This window comes from Cyprinus carpio, chromosome A23 (assembly GCF_018340385.1).
Source record: "Cyprinus carpio isolate SPL01 chromosome A23, ASM1834038v1, whole genome shotgun sequence".
Taxonomy (NCBI): domain Eukaryota; kingdom Metazoa; phylum Chordata; class Actinopteri; order Cypriniformes; family Cyprinidae; genus Cyprinus; species Cyprinus carpio.
In genome coordinates this window covers 24,062,747-24,083,251 of record NC_056594.1, presented here as the reverse complement: position 1 = coordinate 24,083,251, position 20,505 = coordinate 24,062,747, and the positions used below count along the sequence as shown (strand labels likewise).

Here is a 20,505-nt window from a genome sequence, read left to right as displayed (position 1 = left end):
TTACAAATCAAATTCATATTATGCCCTAACTGGGAGAAAAAGTTGTCTTTGTTATGTGTATTATGTTGATGCATGATATGTGCTTGTATGTTAAAGGGGAGCTGAGGTCGGAGCTTCAGTGGGATAGAGGACAGTGAGGAGAGAAAGTGTTCAGGGCTTATGTAACGAAATGAAACTCACACTAATGAGATGGCCCAGTCCCAAAACACCAGTGCTGCTTTAGAAAGAGAACAAGAGAGACTGAGGGAGAGAGATTTGGTTCCTTCATGTTCTCATTTATCTACTTTATGATGCTTCTTAATAACCATGTGGGATGCATGATGTATGTGAGCAGCCAGGATGATGGATTGGTAGACAAGAAGCATGGGGTGCGTGTATGTGGATTAGAGGTTATCTGGGGATATTCAATATTAAACCATCCCATCCAAAAATACATGGCTTATTGTTCTGTTTTTGTACATTCTGCGTTAAGCTGAACCAAACAATTCTCAGAAGTACTTTTTTTCTCATATTTTTTAGCCATTTGTTTGTATGTAAAAGAGAGTGATGTCAAATGATGTCACTTCCAAAAATAACAACTGGCTTAGTACACAAGTCACACACACACACACACACACACACACACAAACACACACACACACACACACACACACACACACACACACACACAAAAAAACACACAGCAAATCATTGTGGATGGTTTAAGTTTTTATTATTATTATATTTTTTTTATGATACATTCTTATATATATCATTTTCATGATCAGATCATCAAGGTCCACATGGAACAACACACACTTCATTTTTTGTTTGAAGTTGTGGAAGTGTACTGTAAATTGCTGCCACCTTTTGGACATCTCGTAATATTGCAAGGAAAACACATAAACAGGTATACCATAAAAAAAGAAAAGAAAAAAAAAAAGTTAGTAATAGTAATAATGTATAGATCAAAAACAGTGTGTAGACTATTTAAAAGGACAGCTTTACAATGAGGGGGCAAGGAATAAAATCTTAAAATAAAATGTGTCCCATAAGGTTATTTAGTATTCACGACTTACAAAAGCCCAGTCTCATATAACAAGACTTTCATATCTCAAAATTTCGCAATCCTCGCCCATTAACAACATCTCTTCAAGGTTTAGCATCCAAAGCATTGTGAATAACATGAAAATACATTACCACTAGATGGCAACACAAAGACAAATTTGTCTTAAATAATTAAAAATAATAAATATATTATTAATTATTAAAATATATTATTAAACCATTTTAAATAACTGTTACAAAATAAAATAATTAAAATATAATAAATAGGCCTATAAATGATTGAGTGATTATAAAACAATTAGAAAATAACAACAATAATACATGCATATTTTAAAATACCAATTATATAATCTAAAATTAATGTAAAAATAAAGAGAACGAATTATATTTGATAACATACAGTATTTTATAAACATTGCAATTAAATAAAGACAGATATATTAAATAATTAAAACTAAAAATCTAATTAATAATAATTACTTAATTTGGACTTTATTAGCAAAGAGCTCTTGCAGTCAGTCGGTCGAATCTGTCTGTCTCTGTGTGCATCTGTGATTCTGCACCTGTCCGCCAGAGGCGCGTAACCGCCGCTTTTGTACTAAGGGCGCGCTCTAATCCTCTCATGTGACGTCGGTGAAATGGCGGAGCGGGATGGAAGCGACGTCTGTCAGAGTTCCAGCCAAGGTGAGTATTTATTTACTTCAAGCAAAGTTTGTCCAAAACTACTATCCCGCTTCCAGACCCTCATCTGTTTTTAAAGCTGGTCGGTTCAAACTGTCACCATATGAAACACTTTAACCTCAGAAGCAGCGCGCGCCGGTCAGAGGAAAGGGATTAAATCAGTAAATCAGCCTAAACGCTGAGCCAAAGCACTGCCATCGGGTGTTTACATCGGCTATCTCGAAGAAAAACATTTTATGTTTTGACATGATGCTGTTTAATTAGTTTATACTCTTTTTAAACGCCGTTGAAGCAGTTTTGAGTTTAGCACCTGTTACATCTCACGTGACGGGTCGACAAGTTTCGGGCTTTATCTGTTATGTTTTACTCGTGTTGTTGTGTTATTTGTACAACTAAAGTAAATATCGATACACCAGCTCTTTAAAGAGCCTGGTGCAATCATCCTGTCTTCATTTGTTTTGTTTGTTACATAAATATTTTGGTGAGTGAATCACATTGTATTTAAATTTAGGTTACCCCGCCCACGTCACCTTCATATAAAAATATATTTTTTATAATAATAAAAATGTATCTGACTAGTTTTGTGTCTGTATTGCACTGGTCCAAAGACAGACTCATGTAGGTCAGGCTGATATTTGTCTATTTCTAGATTAACCAATTTTGCAGATTAACAGAGATTACTTGTCCTTTGTGGTTACAAAATCTGCTAAACTTTGTCAGTGGATTCTAGCCGCAGACAACAACGGTTTTTCTGGTTAAAGTGTAAGGTTACTGTCTTTATTTGGGCTGGAGGGGCAAAGATCAGATTCCTGTGCCTTCTCAGTTATGAATTTAGTGAAGTAAGACACACACAGATAGAACGTAGGTGCATGGTCATGATAGTGTGTGGGTTTTTGACATATACAGATAAATATAGATCACTGTTATAAATATGAAGACATTTGATTATATTTGATTATTATCAGCATCAGTTCATAACCTACTTTCTTCGCTGATCAGTAGAAGCATTAAATTAATAGTTCACCAAAAATGAAAACTTTACCCACACTCAGGCAGTCCAAGATGAAGTTTGTTTCTTCATCAGAACAATCACTTGCTCACCAGTGGAAGTAAATGGGTGCCGTCATCTGATAAAAACATCATAATAATCCACAAACTTCAGTCCATCTATTAACATCTTAAGAGAATGTTTTAGTTTTAAGTTTTAATTTTAAAAATTTCTTCCTTCTGTCCCTTAAATTTGTGTTATATCTGTTTTATCATCTTGTGAAGTGAAAAATTTAAACATCATTGTGAAGTAAAAACACACAGCTTTTCACTTCTCAAGACCTTAATTGATGGACTGGAGTGGTGTGGATTATTGTGATGTTTTTATCAGCTGTTTGGACTCTTATTCTGACGGCACCCATTCACTGCAGAGCATCCATTGGTGAGCAAGTGATGTAATGCTACATTTCTCCAAATCTTTTTTGGGCTGATTTATTTTTTTTTTTAGAATATTTATTTTTTTTTGTTTTGTTTTTTTTTAAATTCTTTATTGTGTCTGTTTAAATTTTTATTTTTTTTTTAATACAATGTTATTTTTTGTGTAGTAGAGCATAATGGAATGGAATAAAGGAATTGTTTTTGTATATGACTGAAGCTCGTCTATGAGAATCCATGATGACGGCTTCATTGTATGCATCCCCTGCTTCCTGAATATTTTAATGAATTAGCATCTAAATGAGTCCGACCTTTCCATTTATGAGTGCTAAATGCAAATTCTTGTTTATTTGCTCTAGACAATAAGCAATGTAAATAATGGCACAATGTGTATAAATGCATTTTCAGTGTTACCAGATGTCACATGCTCAGAAATGCATGCAATTCATATAGACAATCATTTTTAAAAAAGCCTATTAACCTCACTTTCAGCATCTGAATAGTGTATTTAAGGTTTACCAATAAAGACAGATGGTTATCATCGCAAGAATATGTTTGCTTGTGCAGTTTTATGGATTTAGTACACATACTGTTATCAGGTATTGGCTTATTCATGCAACATGCATCAAAGTTTAATGCTACAGTGCATGTTAAGTGTCTCTTATAGAGGTAGAAATGTTAAAGACCATACAATAGGTTCAGTGTCACATTATGAGTTGTTCAAGAGAATATGTAGGAATAATTATGTGTAGGATTTACTGTATAAAAGTAGTCTTTTTTTTTTTTTATATTGACGCTTTAGTGCAGGAGTATTTCAAATGCAATCGGATAAGATCAGATGTTCAAGCTATTATTATTTTTTACATTTAGATACAAGTCTGGAGTATTTTTATATTTTGCTTAAAACAAACATCAGAATGCTCTCATCATGAGCAGAAAACAAAGTTAACTCGTAATTTCAATGGAATTGTCTTTCCTTGCGATTTACAAATAATTTTCTTAATTTGAACAATTATATGTTTATTTTTAAAATGCTCTTAACAGTGATTAATGCTAAATGTAGATGAAAAAAAAAGTCTTGTTTATTTTTTCCTAAATTCTGGTTTATTTTTTTCAAAATTCCGTTTTTTCCATTTTAATTTTTCTGGATTAAGTTTTTTTTTTCTCGACTCCTTTTTAAAGGGATACTCCATCCCAAAATGAAAATTTTGTCATTAATCACTTACCCCATGTCGTTCCAAACCCGTAAAAGCAAATTCGTTAATCTTGAAACGACATTGGGGTAATTGATTAATGACAAAATTTTCATTTTGGGATGGAGTAAACCCTTTAAACAGTTAAATGAAATTGTATCGGTCAAAAAGCATGTCTAATTAATTAAAATCATGAAACTTATACATCTTCACATCAATTTATTTAAAAGGTTAACAAAAATGATGTCTAGGGCCCTATGAAATGTTTTATTTTTTTTTACCATATTTTTTATTGTTATCAAATTCTGTTTTAGCATCTCTAATTATTTGAATGCATAACACAACTTAATTTATTAATTTTTTTTCCTAAAGTAGCCTTATGAATTTTTTTCCCCTCAGAAATTCTGTTGTGTATTTAAAAATTTCTGTTTAACAATTGAAGGCATAAAACATTCATTTAATTTATCCTTTAATTATTGAAAATTAAGCAAACTTTATTTTTTGGCAAACAAAGGGGATTTACTATTAAAATTAAAACCTGAAGAAGAAATCTTGTGTGAGCATTCATTAAAAAATAATGTTTGTTTCATTTAAGTAGTAGTAGTAGTAGGCTATTTGCATTCTACTGAAAAATAGAATTCAAATCAAACCAGACTTTTATTTTGACGGGTTTCCGTGAATACCTTTACAGCTCTGTGTATGTGAAATGACCTTTGTTTTACTCATCAAACGGTCAAATGCTCATGAAGTGAGCTCTGGAGATGTTGATCATGTGTTTACGTCCTCATTTAGAGAGACAGCATACACTGAAACACTGCGAATGTCACGCACACAGGGCTCGCAAAATCGTTAGCCCGACTTCCGGGGGCTATTATGTTTTCCAGTCAGGCTACCAAAATGTATCACCACTCTACCCGACCGGCTACCTACAGATCTCCCGCGGGACCTTAAAAACTCCTAAAGTGACTAGTATCAAACTTAAGGCCATAAAAAGTTTTAAATGCGTTAAATGGTATAAAAAAATGTCTTAATTATAATTTCAAGAGGTTTTACAGTTGGGGACGGAAAGACAAGAGTCGCAATACAGCTGGATTAAACTTCAAAAGGCAATGATGTCATTGAGTAAATATGAGCACTGCATGCTTCAGAATGCGGCGCGGATGTCTTTATTTTAATGTATATTAATGGAACCGACTGTCCTCAGAAACGTGTCATTGGCATTTTTATTTAATTTGACCTATAATTCCTGATAAAGCAGTGACTGTCCCTGCGGAGCTGCTTTGTGTTCAGCCATTACCGGGGAAACCGCAATATTTCGGCGCTCCTAAAGCGCCACTTCATGGCAGAGAATGAATTTGCATTTAAAACTTTCTTTTTTTTCTTTTTATGGTCAGTGCAAATATCAACTCATGTTTTTACACCGCAAAAACATAAACCTTTCTTGCTGTTCATGGTCAGATCAATGCAAATATCAACTCATGTTTTTACACCGCAAAATATCCCTTTTTTTTTAAATTCTGGCAGATACCCCTGTAAATCAGTAATTTTAACCTTTTAATTGGTTTAATTAAATTTTTTTTCGTTATTTTTTGTTTGAATTTTTTTTTTTTTAGAATTTTTTTTTTACTGTGTATATTTTTATATAATTTTTTTTTGTCATATTTTTTGTATTTTTTTTTTTATTCCTAGATTTTATATTTAAAAAAGGGCATTTGGGCATTAATATATTAAAAAAAAAAGGTATTTTTTTTTTTTTGTGTTTGTTTAGTTTTTGGGATTTACTTTTAAATCAAACCAAAATATGCCTGGTATAGTGGATTAAAGTAGAAGGAGGATTTACAGTTGCAATCATTTGGTGGTTATTAGGGGTTTTAGTCGACTGTGCACTGTATGTAAAAGGGGATCAAATAACAGTATTTCATTACTTCGTCAGTTTTGTGTTCGTGAACTAAAGTCATGATGCTTTTCAGTAGGTCAAAGGTTGATCTTTAGGTGTTATTCACCCATTGGCTGTAAACTGTCAACTGTTTCTCATTCATAAACGCACACACGCTCTTATCTAGCTGACAGTAAAGGGTGGGACACAGGCGATAACTATTCTGATGGATTCAGTATTTCATTAGACTGATTCAAAACACAAACCTCTTTTCCAGTTCATTAAAAGAACTGGCCCATTAGTCATTTTGTTTTTAAATCAGGCTGTTTGTTTCTGCACGCCGCCAGCAAATACAACACAATGGAAAGATGTTGTTGTACCCAATCCTTTTGACTCATCACATTCAGTTTGAGCTCTTTTGATGTTCAAGCGCTGTTGGATGACTTGGCGATCATCCTGACCCATCCCTGGTCTGTGTATTTGTTTTTTTGAGCCTGTTGTAGCCACGTCCCATGTTAAAATGTGGGATGACTGTCTTCATGCACAATCATATTTACCAATGTTTGGTGAATTTTCACGGGGGAAATTGAGTCATTTCAATCTAGGAATTGGCAGAATGTGGAATTTCATGTGAGGGCGAAAGAGTATACTATACAGATCTCACAGCAGATTCAAGTTGGTCAGTTTTTGTTTGTGAACAATTGTAGGACGGGCAATAATTCATTTCTTTCCGGTTCATTTTATCCCACCATTCTGTGTGCTGTAACTGTCATGGTGTCTGTTAATCCACTGGCTCACCTTGCAGGTCTTCATACTGAATATTTCAGTAGGAAACAGAGGACTGTGTGTGTGTGTGAGGCAGTGTTTCAGTGCATTTGTCAGTCTGTGGTACTTTCTCTATAAGGGCCTGTGAGAGAGAGAGAGAGAGAGAGACAGTGTCAGCATCAGCAACTAGAGCAGCCGTGTCTCTCAGGCTTAAGGAGGAAGAGAGCCGGCCGCTTCTGTGGATTACAGGAGCATCAGTAAGCCGGGCTGGACTGGAAGGGGTTTCGACTCATCTCTTTTTCCTTTCAATCTGTCTTGCTGCGTATTCCAGCTCTTACTGTGTTTGTTACTCATCCTACTGAGTGCTATATCATCTAAGATCATTCAGAGGAGATGTGTGGGGTGTTAGCTGTTAGCAGTGTTGGTTGCTGAAAGAGAGCGGCACAGGAGAAGAGAGGAGGATGCCGGCCCCCCTCAGGATGAGGAGGGGGGCCTGCAGGTCAGCTATCCCGTCTCTCTCCACCATCGCTGAGGAAGAGGAGGGACAGCGGAGCTGCAAGATACGAGGGAAAGGAGGAGGTACGTGGGAGGTCAGGATAGGAAAGATTAAAAAGGCTGATGTAAATCTCTCTGGGGTTTTGCTCTCAGGGGTGCTAAGCTAATACCTGGCCTATTAAGTGATCTGTGTGTCTGCGTGTTTTGTAGTTGTTAAAAGTTAAAGTTAAGCATTTTTATTTCAGAACTGGTGTGTATCATCAGATGACGGCATTGCAGTGCAGGGTTAGTGATGTGCAAGCATTACTAATTATACTGTATATAATAATTATAAAAAACAAAGTACATGCAATCCAAAATTTCTTAGTGAGAATTCATGACAACCTATTTTAGAGCCCTGATTCAGTAACTAAATGTGCGTAAGGAAAGTGTGGCCTTAATACTCAGTTGCTAATGGCTTCAGTTGGTAATGGCTTTTTTTTTCTCTCCTGAGTCTTAACTTAAGACAGCAATTTTGAGCATCAAAAGTGTTATGCTTAAAAGCGCATTCTAGTTACCTAAAATACAAAAATATATTTTTAAGTGCTTAGTTAGATAATTGTAAGTAATTAGTTAATTTTACTGGCTAATCAGGTTGTTTCAGTTGTTATTATTTTCTGTTCCGAGTATCCTCAAAAGTTGATATCTGCTGGTATTTGTTTGCATAAATGAGTATCAATATCAGTTTTGTAAATGCAGACTGAGAATGATGTCAGTGACTAGAGTGAGCGTCAGCATCACATGTATTTCACTGAAGTGGAAAAAAAACATTCATCAGTCTTGAGTGTCTGTTTTAGCACAGCTTCTACTGAAAAAAAGGAAAATATTATTGCTCTCTTTTTCTGTTGGGAGTGGCTGTTTTCCCCACCCATTGTCGCTATTGGCAGATGACTGACAAGTTGGACAGGATGGCCTGGGCTGTGGGTGGGTCACATGACCACCGGGAAGTGGAATGTAAACAACTGACTGGAAGGATCCACATAGAGGTGGATGGGACTGTTCGGACTCAGGCTAAAGGCTTTACATATGAATTAGGGATGTAGGTTAATGCTCACATTCAGTAGTTTCCTTTCTAGATCTGAATAGACAGGTCTTTTTCTATGAGGAATCACTTTTATGTAAGCTTTCTAATGACAATTAGCCTAAACCTCCTAACATTAAAATGTGAAGCAAACATGCTTCAACCTATGAGGTCTGACTCCCACTTTGACTTTTCACATGCTCAGATTTGGGTCACAAGACTGTTCTCAGCTGGGCTAAAAATCCCTCTGAACTGAAAACACTGCTACCTCACTGGTGTAGGCATTACACACATACACTCTTAGGCTACGTTCAGATTTTTTTTTTGTGGAGTTCTGGTAACTCAGAGATGGAGAAATGGGCTGTGTGCCATTTAGACATTTTAGATCCAGTCACTGTTTTTTTCATTTAAGTGGCTTCTATCAGTTTTATGTTCTGGGTGCGCCACAAAGGCTGTGCTCTGCACAAAAGAATAAAGCATTCAAAGCAGGTATGTGTAAGGATAGTCATCTAGTAATTCAGAAGTCAGTTAGTGAGTAGTCAATGTTTTGTTAGTCTGAACTTTAGTGTACTATTAAACTGTCGGCACAATTGAACTTGTTTAAAGGGGTCATATGATGCGATTTCAAGTTTTCCTTTCGCTTTGGAGTGTTACAAGCTCTTGGTGCATAAAGAAGATCTGTAAAGTTGCAAAGACTAAAGTCTCAAATCCAAAGAGATATTCTTTATGAAAGTTAAGACTCGTCCGCGCCCTCCTAAAATGGCTTGTTTAAACACGCCCCCACATGTCTACATCACGATGTGGGAAAATTTGCATAACGCCGTTATGCAAAGGCGTAACTTTTATTCGCGCTGTTGCTGCTGGCGCCATGTTGTGGAGATGCTGTTTCGTTGTGAAAGCGAAACTACTTAGTTTGGCCTTCCAAAAGAGGACACAACTAGAAATCAGTGGCTAAGTTGTATTTACAACACTGTTCCAGAACAGTTCAAGCCAAATATTCGAGTGTGTGAAGCTCATTTTATGGAGGACTGTTTCCTGATCCTGGGAGAGAAGACTACAATGCCGGCTGTTCTGACTCACAGGCTGTAAGTAAGTTTACATATGTAAAGGATTTGCCACTGATGATTCAAACGCGAGTTTTGAGCAGTGTGGAGCAGCGGTTCTCGATCCCAGTCCTCGCGCCCCCCTGCTCTGCACTTGTTTCTCTTATGGTTTCAAACGTTTCTTCTATTCGAACATAAGTGCCCTGTGAATTGGACATCACAGGATATTCCGCCATGATTCCAGTGCGAAGCAAACGTATATGTTACATTTAAAGTGCGAGATGTCAATTTAAATTGTATTTATTTACAGAGGTATATGATGTCACACTTGTCCGTGTGTGAAGACGTTGCGTAGTGCAAATCCATGAATGAATGTTCTGAAGTGAGGTACACTTCAACAAATTTCCTCTGCTCAGGGAGTAGGGAGCAATGAACACTGTGTAGGGACCATGTCAGTGGGAACACAGATCATGAAAGTGATTCTCCTAGACTAGAAATTGGGAACCCTGGTAATTAAATGTCTACTACATTTAAAATGAGAACAATAGAAGCAATCAGATCAACAAGAGAACAACAACAGTATACAAGTGATATGACAAGTCTCAGTTAGTCTAGTACAGAACACGTAGCCACTAGCCAGGGGATTTTTTTTTTTTTTTAAAGAATATGATAGACAAGAAAAGAAAAGGTAAGTACTAGCATTAGTTGGTTAAGTGCAGGTGAAAAAGAGGAGTCTTTAGATGTTTTTTTTGAAAATGAGTAAAGACTCAGTTGTTCGAATTGATTCATGCACGTACCTGGGACACACATCACAGTATAGTAAGGGGCATAACATTTCCGTCACACACTTGAGGCATTCGGCCAATCACAACGCAATGGATTTCTGGCCAATCAGAGCACACCTCGCTTTTCAGACCGATGAGCTTTGTAAAAAAAAACAAAAAAAAACCGATGAGTTTCAGAAAGGCGGGGCATAGAGGAGAACTGTACAGTATGTGGAAAATAATGTGTTTTTTGAACCTTAAACCGCATAAACATTTCATTACACCAAATACACAAAATAATGTTCTTTTTAGCAGCATAATATCTTATGATGTTTTTGTAACTTTTTTTTTTCACTTACTATGGTTACAACCATTTGTGGTTTTTGCTAGGGCTGCACAAGTAATTAAAATTGTGATATGCGTTAGTACGATAATCAAATCACAAAGGCTGTGTTTCAGAGTGAAGCATGACACTTCTCTTTTACATGTGAACAGCTCATTATCCAGTGTTTTCTGTATCTCAGAGCTGCAAACTCCATCTCTGTATCTGCTGTGAGTTTGGGTTGCTTTAATATGTATTTAGGAATGTAACATGCGGCAAACATTTTGCCAGATTTGTAATAAGAAGTGCTTATAAACCATCTGTTGTCAACAAAAGAGAACCTACAAGAGCTCTGTGCAGTTTTCCACCAAAATAAAAGCTTGATGGTTTAATGTTTGAAAATTAGGAAATTAAGACGGCCATAAATATTTGCATTGTAATGTAATTGTACTATTGTTCTTTAAAATTTTTATTATGTGCTTTTTTTTTGATCATGTGTTTTTTGGTCATCATGAGACATACAAACCATGTGATCTCCATTCCTTGACATTAGACACTGAAGAAGGTCATGTTGTGAATGAAAAATTTGCTGTTCCTCAGAATAGCTGTGGTTTTTATTTTTTATTAGCTTTTTTGCTTGTCTTTTTTCACCTTAGTGTACAGGCATTTTTTATAACTTTTCAGGTGCAGACTGAATTACTTGCAAATCAAAACTTCGAGAAAAATTAAAAATCCCCAAATCATACAGTTCTAGTTTCTATGATAACTGAAAATAGGGCTGGTCATTGACACAAATTTCACGATTCGAGTCAAATTTGGTTCACAACCTTGCGAGATATATTTAGATATATATTATGCATGTATTTAGCAAAATGTTCCTCTCTAGAGTTCTTTTTTTTTTCATTTTCGTTTTTCACGTTTATCACCGAATTCTTTTTTTTTTTTCTGAGGTAAATGTGACATTACGTGACATTGTTTACAAGCTGTTACATTGACGTATTTCCATGGTTGAAACACTGATTGAGCGATTACATGAGACAGGATATGGATTTCGGTAAGTTGAACTCTTTCTTTTAACATGCCTTCGGATGGTCACTCATGTTTATTTCGTGCTGTAGGCCTAACTGCTATGTTGGAGGAGATCAGTTCACATGTGCTTTCACTTCTCTTGAACTGAGGTGCATCACTGTCACTCAACATTAAACAATGCCAAAATGGTATTTATTGTTTGACTTTTAAAAATAAAAGTAATAAAAGTCGTGGGTGAAGTCGTGGCCTAATGGTTAGAGAGTTTGACTCCTAACCCTAAGGTTGTGGGTTTGAGTCTCGGGCCGGCAATACCATGACTGAGGTGCCCTTGAGCAAGGCACAGAACCCCCAACTGCTCCCCGGGCGCCGCAGAATAAATGGCTGCCCACTGCTCCGGGTGTGTGTTCACGGTGTATGTTCACTGCTGTGTGTGAGACTTTGTTTTAAATCAAAAGTAACAAAGCACAAAGCTTGTGATTTATTGGTCGGGAGGTGTGCTACAGTGCAAAATACAGCATGTACAGTCTCATGGATGATGCATTGGATAAAATTGTCCACCTTGAATTGGTGCAGGTTAGTTCACCCCAAAATGAAAATTAGGCCATGTTTTACGCAGTGTCAAGGCATCCTAGGAGTATATGAGTTTCTTCTTTCAGACGAATCCAGTCGGAGTTATTTGAAAAATTTTTTTTTTCATCTTTCAAGCTTTAGAATGCCACTCCGTGGGTGTTGCAGGTTATCAGTCCAAAACAAGTCAAATTAAATCCATAGTAAATCGTGCCTCACACGGCTCTGGTGGGTGAACGAAGGCGTTCTGTAGTGAATCCATGCATTGTTGTAGTAAAAATATCCATATTTCTGTCACTTCCTCTAACTGTCATACGCGTGTTCATGAGAGAGTGTCTTTCTGGTGGATGACGTATGCTTAGCGTGAGTAGTGACAAACGCGGAAGCGCAGAGGAGAGGACATAACAAAACAGAGTTTGTGATTTAGAAGTACAAATCAAGGATTTTTTTAAGAAAAATGTCAGATGATTTTGATATAAGCCAAACGGAGATTGATTTTTTTTGGGCCAGCCATATTTGTATGAACCAGTGTATACCGACCAGGAACTCAGGGAGATGGAGGAGGCTGCAGCAGCAGCGGCACAAACTGCAGAACTAGGTAGACACAGAGCTCAGGAGACATGGTGGTGCACGTGCAGTAGATGTGAAGGAATGCCAACAGAGGTTGAGAGTGTTTGCTGCAATGAATGGGCAATTGAAATGCCTCCTTTTGAAGTTGTTGAAGCTGCTGGTGAGAGAACTGAGTGCTCCTGTGTGACACGACATGAAGGCTTTCTGCCTTTGTTGAGTCGAAGTGTACTCGAAGTGGTATTCTCCTTACATCGTATAAACTGGAGGCGTCGACCAAGGCCTGAAGGACCTGGTGGTACACTGTCTGTGGAGTAAGTACCGTGTTTGTTTAATTATTGTACTGATGTAGGTGTCGTGTATTAACTATATTATTCACTATATGCATTTGTTTTACAGTCAGCTCAGGTTGGTGGCATACCCATCCCAGTCTGGATCCTATGTGGGTTTCAGAGAGGCAGATTATGCTTTTGCCCTGATGTAGACATTAAAAATTAGCTATGTGTAAAAATTTTATTATTTTGTAAATAAATAATTTGTACACATAAATGTGTTACTCTAATGTAATATGACATTTGTTTAAACAATCTTTGTATTTTGAGGGCATCACTTATGTAAGCACTCAATAAATAATCATATGCAAGTTTTGTAATGTTCTTTTTTATTTTGTACTCTGTGGTGCTTTTGTTCATACATAGCACAGTTTTACAATGGAACAAAAGATACAAGAGTAAAATCAGAAGCAAAATCAAAACAAATAAGTTTTTAAATGGGTAATAAGTCGAAAGAATTGTCAAGCATTTAAATAAAATTAACTATACTATAAAACACTGATTAATACTGCGTTAACTGTTGTAAGAAGACACAACTGAGATGATCAGTTTCAAAAATAAAAATAAATGTACAGAACATTCAGTGTCTAAATCTTGACTGGTGCTTTGAAATGGCTTCTTGTTTGTCAGGTTTTGGTTGGGTTGCAATATTAGCAGGTAGACTGGAAAGTGTCACATGAGATGACCGGTCCTTAAAAGTAATCTGTTTATCCTTCAAACATTCCAGAACTCTCCAAACCAGATCCTCTCTAAACGTTTGTGTAGTGGGATCGAAAAGTTTCCTGGCAACCCAGTCTTTGGAGTGTTTGGGGAAACACAATGTTGTACCGAGGTATGCCTAAAAAAAAACTTATACATTAATGTTCAAAGTAATACTCAAATAGATGAAAAATGAGAGCACTGGTTATGGCCTCTTTACACTGAACATTTTCATTATGGTCTAGTATGGCCAGCTGCGTGCGAGCTAACATGGAGGAGAAATGGAAGTGCAGGTTCTTCTGGCAGTACTTTAGTAGGACTGAGTAGAAAACTTCAAGTGTGCCTGTAAAAAAAATACACATGTATTATGTGTAGTGTTATACAAGGATCACTTGATTGTGTAGTTGTAATAACTTGCCTGTATGCATTGGCTCAGGTCTTTCAGGAGACCTTTGTTCAAGACAATAGTCTCCAGGGTGTGGTACGCAAGAGCGTCTTTGTTAATCCACCTCTTCCGTCTCTGTTGTTCTGGACTGAGGTCACTGTGTAGACATCTATGCTGCATACCATCCTGAGTCCAGCTATGTTCTCCACAGATGTGATATCTGTATCGACTTCCATTTCCAGATCAAGTCCTAATAGGAATTTCAAAAATATAAGTTTTTACAATGTCGTTGTATTAATGAATTAAAATATTAATTAGTAAGCAATGCAAGACATTAAACTTACATCTGGGTCATCTCCACAACTTGAGTACATGAGTACCATAAGTGGTTGCAGATGCACTTGATGCAGGGCTGGAGATCTCTGTTGTCCTTGTATCTTGACAAGGACAACAACTTCTTCAATAGCCCTGTCAAAACAGTAAAAAAAAAAAAAAAAAATATAAATAATATTTGCACTTTTTATTGTTATTTGATTTTTTATTATTTTTGGATATATAATGATATAAATTAAAATATATAAAAAAATAAGAATAATTGTACTGTATGTAGCAGAACAACTCATCACATCCAATACTCCTGTGAAACATAAATTAAATAATTGCTGTGTGAACTTTACATTTTTTTTTTTTTAATCTTTACAAAGGCCTATTTTTACAAATGCATAAATGTTTTGATATATTAAACATAAAACGTTGAATACTGATATTTGAAATTATTTAAATAATAAAAATATACTTTAAATGTAAATATACTTTAAATGTAAAATTAAAACCGCCAGTAGGTGGCAGCAAGTCACTGTTAATAAGTGAGTTATTGTGTTTGAACTGAATCATTTAAAAGTTTGATTCATTCAGGAACGAAACACTGTTGTGTTGCTCAGAGACGCAATATAGTTTTAATAATTAACCGAAAATAAGATGGAATTAACAATGAAACCATTTGTTTGTCATATAATTATCCTTTAGTCAATCTTATCGCCATCATTTACCGCTGGTATGTAACCTCTTTTCCTTTTCTTGCTTTTTTCCGCTTCTGGCTGCCAGAAGAAGTCCTCTTCATGTTTAAATTACCAAATGCACAATTACATGCTGTACCAGTTTGAAAACGCCGGCTGACGCATCAAGAGGAAAAAGCAAGCACATCCAGCGTGACGTGAGAGGGGTCCCCCTAGGGGGGATTCAGATATATTGCTCCATGTTATATTAATAATCATCATTTCGATCGTTCAAATGGTCAGCTGTCGGGGGCCCCCTCAAAAGTTGGCTGCCCTATTGCTACGCCTCTGTCTGTAGCCAGCAAACTTGACTGTGCAGGATCCCTCGTTGTGTCCTACAACAATCCATTACATAGTTTTATATGTTACATTGCATGTACAGGTTAAAAAGACTAATATTTAAAATGAATGTACCTGTACTGTAGTTACATTATACATTAATTCTAAACCTCATTTGGCTGAAACATCATCGCAGGCACAGCTGATGGTTTCAGATATTTTCTTGGCTTTCCCTGTCTTTTTCTATAATCCTCGAATCTGAAATGTTCACTGCACAGCACTTGTTCGTCACTGCTCACGCTAAGCATATGTCCTACGCCATCTGCTGGAAAGGCACTCTCTCGTGAACGCGTGTATGACAGTTAGAGGAAGTGACAGAAGAGTGTTTCTAAGTTTTTAAATATGGATATTTTTACTACAACCATGCATGGATTCGCTACAGAAGGCCTTTGTTCACCCACCGGAGCCATGTGAGGCACGTTTTACTATGGATTTATGTGTTTAATTTTACTTGTTTTGGACTGATGACCTGCAACACCAACGGAGTACCATTCTAAAGCTTGAAAGATAATTTATTTTTTTTAAATATCACTCCGACGGGATTTGTCTGAAAGAAAAAAACGGTGAGTGAAACATGGCCTAATTTTCAATTTGGGGTGAACTAACCCTTTAACTAAAAAACAGGCTAGACTAATCAATTCTTTGAATTTGATAATCAAAATGTTTTTTTTTTTTTTAAAAAATGAGAATTGATTAAAATTGAGAAATCTATTTTTCTTTTCTACCCAGCCCTAATTGAAAAGGGCCTTCAGTATTTGAGCAGGTTCTTTATAACTGTTGCACGAACAGGACATTTCAAAAGTCACACCTTTTAGTAAATGCAGTTGTCAACCCCAAATACTGAATGTTAATGTGGTCTTATTTTGTACTGTGATTCGGTGTTGATATGCTATGCTTTCTTGTACATTTCCCAAAGTGCTCATTGGATAAACTAGCACCCCTTTGTTTAGCAGGGAAGAAGGACAGTAAATTTAAATTTAGTGCACTAAATGTGTCTAAGCTGCTCATTGGATCACTTGCTGAGAGAAAAACTGGATTCAAGGTTAAGGTGTTAAGTTAAAGAAACAGTATGATAACTTTATTGATTCCCATGTAAACATTCAGACTCAAAATGACATGAATACAGAGATGGGTATAAATACATGAAACTGTATTTAAAATAAAAATATAAAGTCCTGGGTGGAAAAATTAAATACAAATACAAAAAACTGTGGAAAAATGTATTTAAATACAATTTGTATATGTATATGAAAAAACACAAAATACATGGGAAATTGGCCATCCAATGTAGGCATCCCTATGGGCTGAAATCTGTCTGGACCTATTCTGAATGCAAAAAAAAAAAAAAAAAAAAAAAAAAAACATTTGGATGTGTATAACTGCTTAGAAACTTCTGTTTTCATTTTACATATACCGCTTCCCTGCCCCTTCTGTGTAAGAAATACAAAACTACAACTTAAAAATGTATATTTTTTTAATTTAATGTTTATTTTGTTGTATATAAAGTTTCTTTTAATTTTAAAATTAGAATTCAACAATATTTGCTAAAAAGCATTTTACAAAATTTATGTTTCTTTTTTTTTGTGGAATAATTAAACCAAAAGCTGAAGATTTTTTTGTGGTATACCATTCATCAGTGTTTGTATCAGTATTGTAATCAATAATCAGTATTGTTCAATTAGTGTTGTTCAATTTAGTGTTATGCATATTTTATCATATTCATACAGTATATTTTGTTCTAATGCCACAAGTCCTCTCATGTTTATTGGGTTTTACACAATTCTTTGATTCTTTTGTGCAGGTTTACTAGTGTACTCAGAAATATTTTCACACATGTTTTCCAAAATGACCCAGAACCTTATCAGTTTATATTTGAGGAAATCCATTTATTTAAAAATTTCTTGCGAAATGATTGTTTGACAAACTACTCTGCAAACTACTACTTTTCACCACTGATGGTATGGAGAACAATTACTCCGAGTTGCCCCCTTGTTGTTTCACAGAATTATAAAAACAGGGCATCAACTGCACAAACCGCTTCCACAAAAAGAGAAAGTGGCATCTGCACAGTGATTCCACCGCTTGCCGCGTCCCGTGTGATTGGGCCTTTAAGTCAAAAGTGTAGGCCAACTTGTTGGCATTCCACTCTATCTTGGAGCGCATGCACAAATTGCTGCCTTCCAATGTGTGAGTGCAAACTTAAATTTCCTTTCGCGGCATACTGCACTTATAATAAGTGCAACTGCACCAAGCACATCACACTCTATTGCTTAACTATTCGTCCATGCTGCTTTTTCCACTCCAGTGTTTTCCCACTAAAAGCTGCATGGCTATAGTTGCTTACCCCGATAGACCTTTTTCTTTGTAAATGATTTAGAAAAAGTTCAATCGATTCACACTTTATATCATTGCCATGATATGTATTGACATCTCCCAGCCCTAACATGCAGTAACGCTTTAAACCAATTTGACAGGCTAGTTGATCAAAAAAACAACCGATTAACTATCAAAACTACAGGTGCATCTCAAATTAGAATGTTGTGGAAAAGTTCATTTATTTCCGTAATTCAGCTCAAATTGTGAAACTTGTGTATTAAATAAACTCAATGCACACAGACTGAAGTAGTTTAAGTCTTTGGTTCTTTTAATTGTGATGATTTTGGCTTACATGTAACAAAAACGCACCAATTCACTATCTCAACAAATTAGAATACTTCATAAGATAAATAATTTTTAGTGAATTGTTGGCCTTCTGGAAAGTATGTTCATTTACTGTACATGTACTCAATACTTGGTAGGGGCTCCTTTTGCTTTAATTACTGCCTCAATTCGGCGTGGCATGGAGGTGATCAGTTTGTGGCACTTCTGAGGTGGTATAGAAGCCCAGGTTTCTTTGACAGTGGCCTTCAGCTTATCTGCATTTTTTGGTCTCTTGTTTCTAATATTCCTCTTGACAATATCCCATAGATTCTCTCTGGGGTTCAAGTCTGGTGAGTTTGCTGGCCAGTCAAGCACAGCAACACCATGGTCATGGTCTTTTGGCAGTGTGGGCAGGTGCCAAATCCTGCTGGAAAATTAAATCAGCAACTTCAAAAAGCTGGTCAGCAGAAGGAAGCATGAAGTGCTCCAAAATTTCTTGGTAAACGGGGTGCAGTGACTTTGGTTTTCAAAAAAGACAATGGACCAACACCAGCAGATGACATTGTACCCCAAATCATCACAGACTGTGGAAACTTAAAACTGGACTTAAAGCAGCTTGGGCTATGAGCTTCTCCACCCTTCCTTCGGACTCTAGGACCTTGTGTTTCCAAATGAAATACAAAACTTGCTCTCATCTGAAAAGAGGACTTTGGACCACTGGGTAACAGTCCAGTTCTTCTTCTCCTTAGCCTAGGTAAGACGCCTCTGACGTTGTCTGTGGTTCAGGAATGGCTTAACAAGAGGAATATGACAACTGTAGCCAAATTCCTTGACACGTCTGTGTGTGGTGGCTCTTGATGCCTTGACCCCAGCCTCAGTCCATTCCTTGTGATGTTCACTCAAATTCTTGAATTGATTTTGCTTGACAATCCTCATAAGGCTGCGGTTCTCTCGGTTGGTTGTGCACCTTTTTCTTCCACACTTTTTCCTTCCACTCAACATTCTGTTAACATGCTTGGATACAGCACTCTGTGAACAGCCAGCTTCTTTGACAATGAATGTTTGTGGCTTACCCTCCTTGTGAAGGGTGTCAGTGATAGTCTTTTGGACAGTGAACCAAACTGAGAGACCATTTTGAAGACTTAGGAAACCTTTGCAGGCGTTTTGAGTTATTTAGCTGATTGGCATGTCACCATATTCTAATTTGCTGAGATAGTGAATTGGTGGCTTTTTGTTAAATGTGAGCCAAAATCATCACAATTAAAAGAACTAAAGACTTAAAGTACTTCAGTCTGTTTGCAGTGAATTTATTTAATACACAAGTTTCACAAATTGAGTTGAATTACTGAAATAAATGAACTTTTCCACAACATTCTAATTTATTGAGATGCACCTGTAAATAACAGTATTTCTCCCCCTTGTTGGTGCTCTTTTTTTTTCTTTCATGTTAACTGAAGGCAAATTTGAATGATGCACTATTTTATCATCAACATTTAATCAACAAGTACAATTGACCATGACATACTCGCCTTATCTTATTCCAGAAAAGTCACTCACCCAATACTGAATGCAGTTGTACAGCTGCAGCTCACATGGTGAATGTTGGGGTTGGGGGGAGGGGGCGTGTCTGAACCATAGACGCGTCTCCACTTCCTTCCACTATAGAAAAGTGAAGGCAAAGCATCTCAGTATGGTTGCTGCCATCTTGAGTAAATGTCATCATTTGGAGCCAGAGTCTGTCCAGTAGAGATTCATTTGGAGCCAGAGTCTGTGCAGGGGCCAGAGTCTGCGCAGTAGAGATTCGTTTGGGGCCAGAGTTTGCGCAGTAGAGATTCATTTGGGGCCAGAGTCTGCGCAGAAGAGATCCGTTTGGGGCCAGAGTCTGCGCAGTAGAGATCCGTTTGGGGCCAGAGTCTGTGCAGTAGTGTTGTGAGGTGGAGCTGCAGTATCAAGCTCCTGACCAAACACCCGCAGGTGTATTGTTTTGTGATGAAGCTAAGGGTTTTTGTGTGATCAAATTACTAGCTAAAATCAAGCTTATCACAAAAACGAACAATTGAACATATATCAGCGTGATAACAACTACCTTAAATGACAAAAAACATCTTTCTGAAAATTGTATTGGAAGTGTAATTATTTTTTTTATTTTTTTTTGAACTCAAGTCCCATTCATTTATATGGAGAGGGTGGGGTTTATGACCTGTACTGCAGCCAGCCATCAGGG

The 20,505-nt window shown here is 36.6% G+C and overlaps 1 protein-coding gene across 1 annotated transcript in view; it reads left to right on the top strand.

Annotated features, from left to right (window-relative positions):
• The first annotated feature begins 1,589 nt into the window (after window positions 1–1,589).
• The window catches only part of LOC109082727 (ensconsin-like), a 42,420-nt gene continuing 23,504 nt past the window's right edge, over window positions 1,590–20,505 (top strand). Inside the window, 1 exon segment of the mRNA XM_042713693.1 lies at window positions 1,590–1,731. Coding sequence (XP_042569627.1) covers window positions 1,699–1,731 — 33 coding nt within the window. The 5' untranslated portion in view covers window positions 1,590–1,698.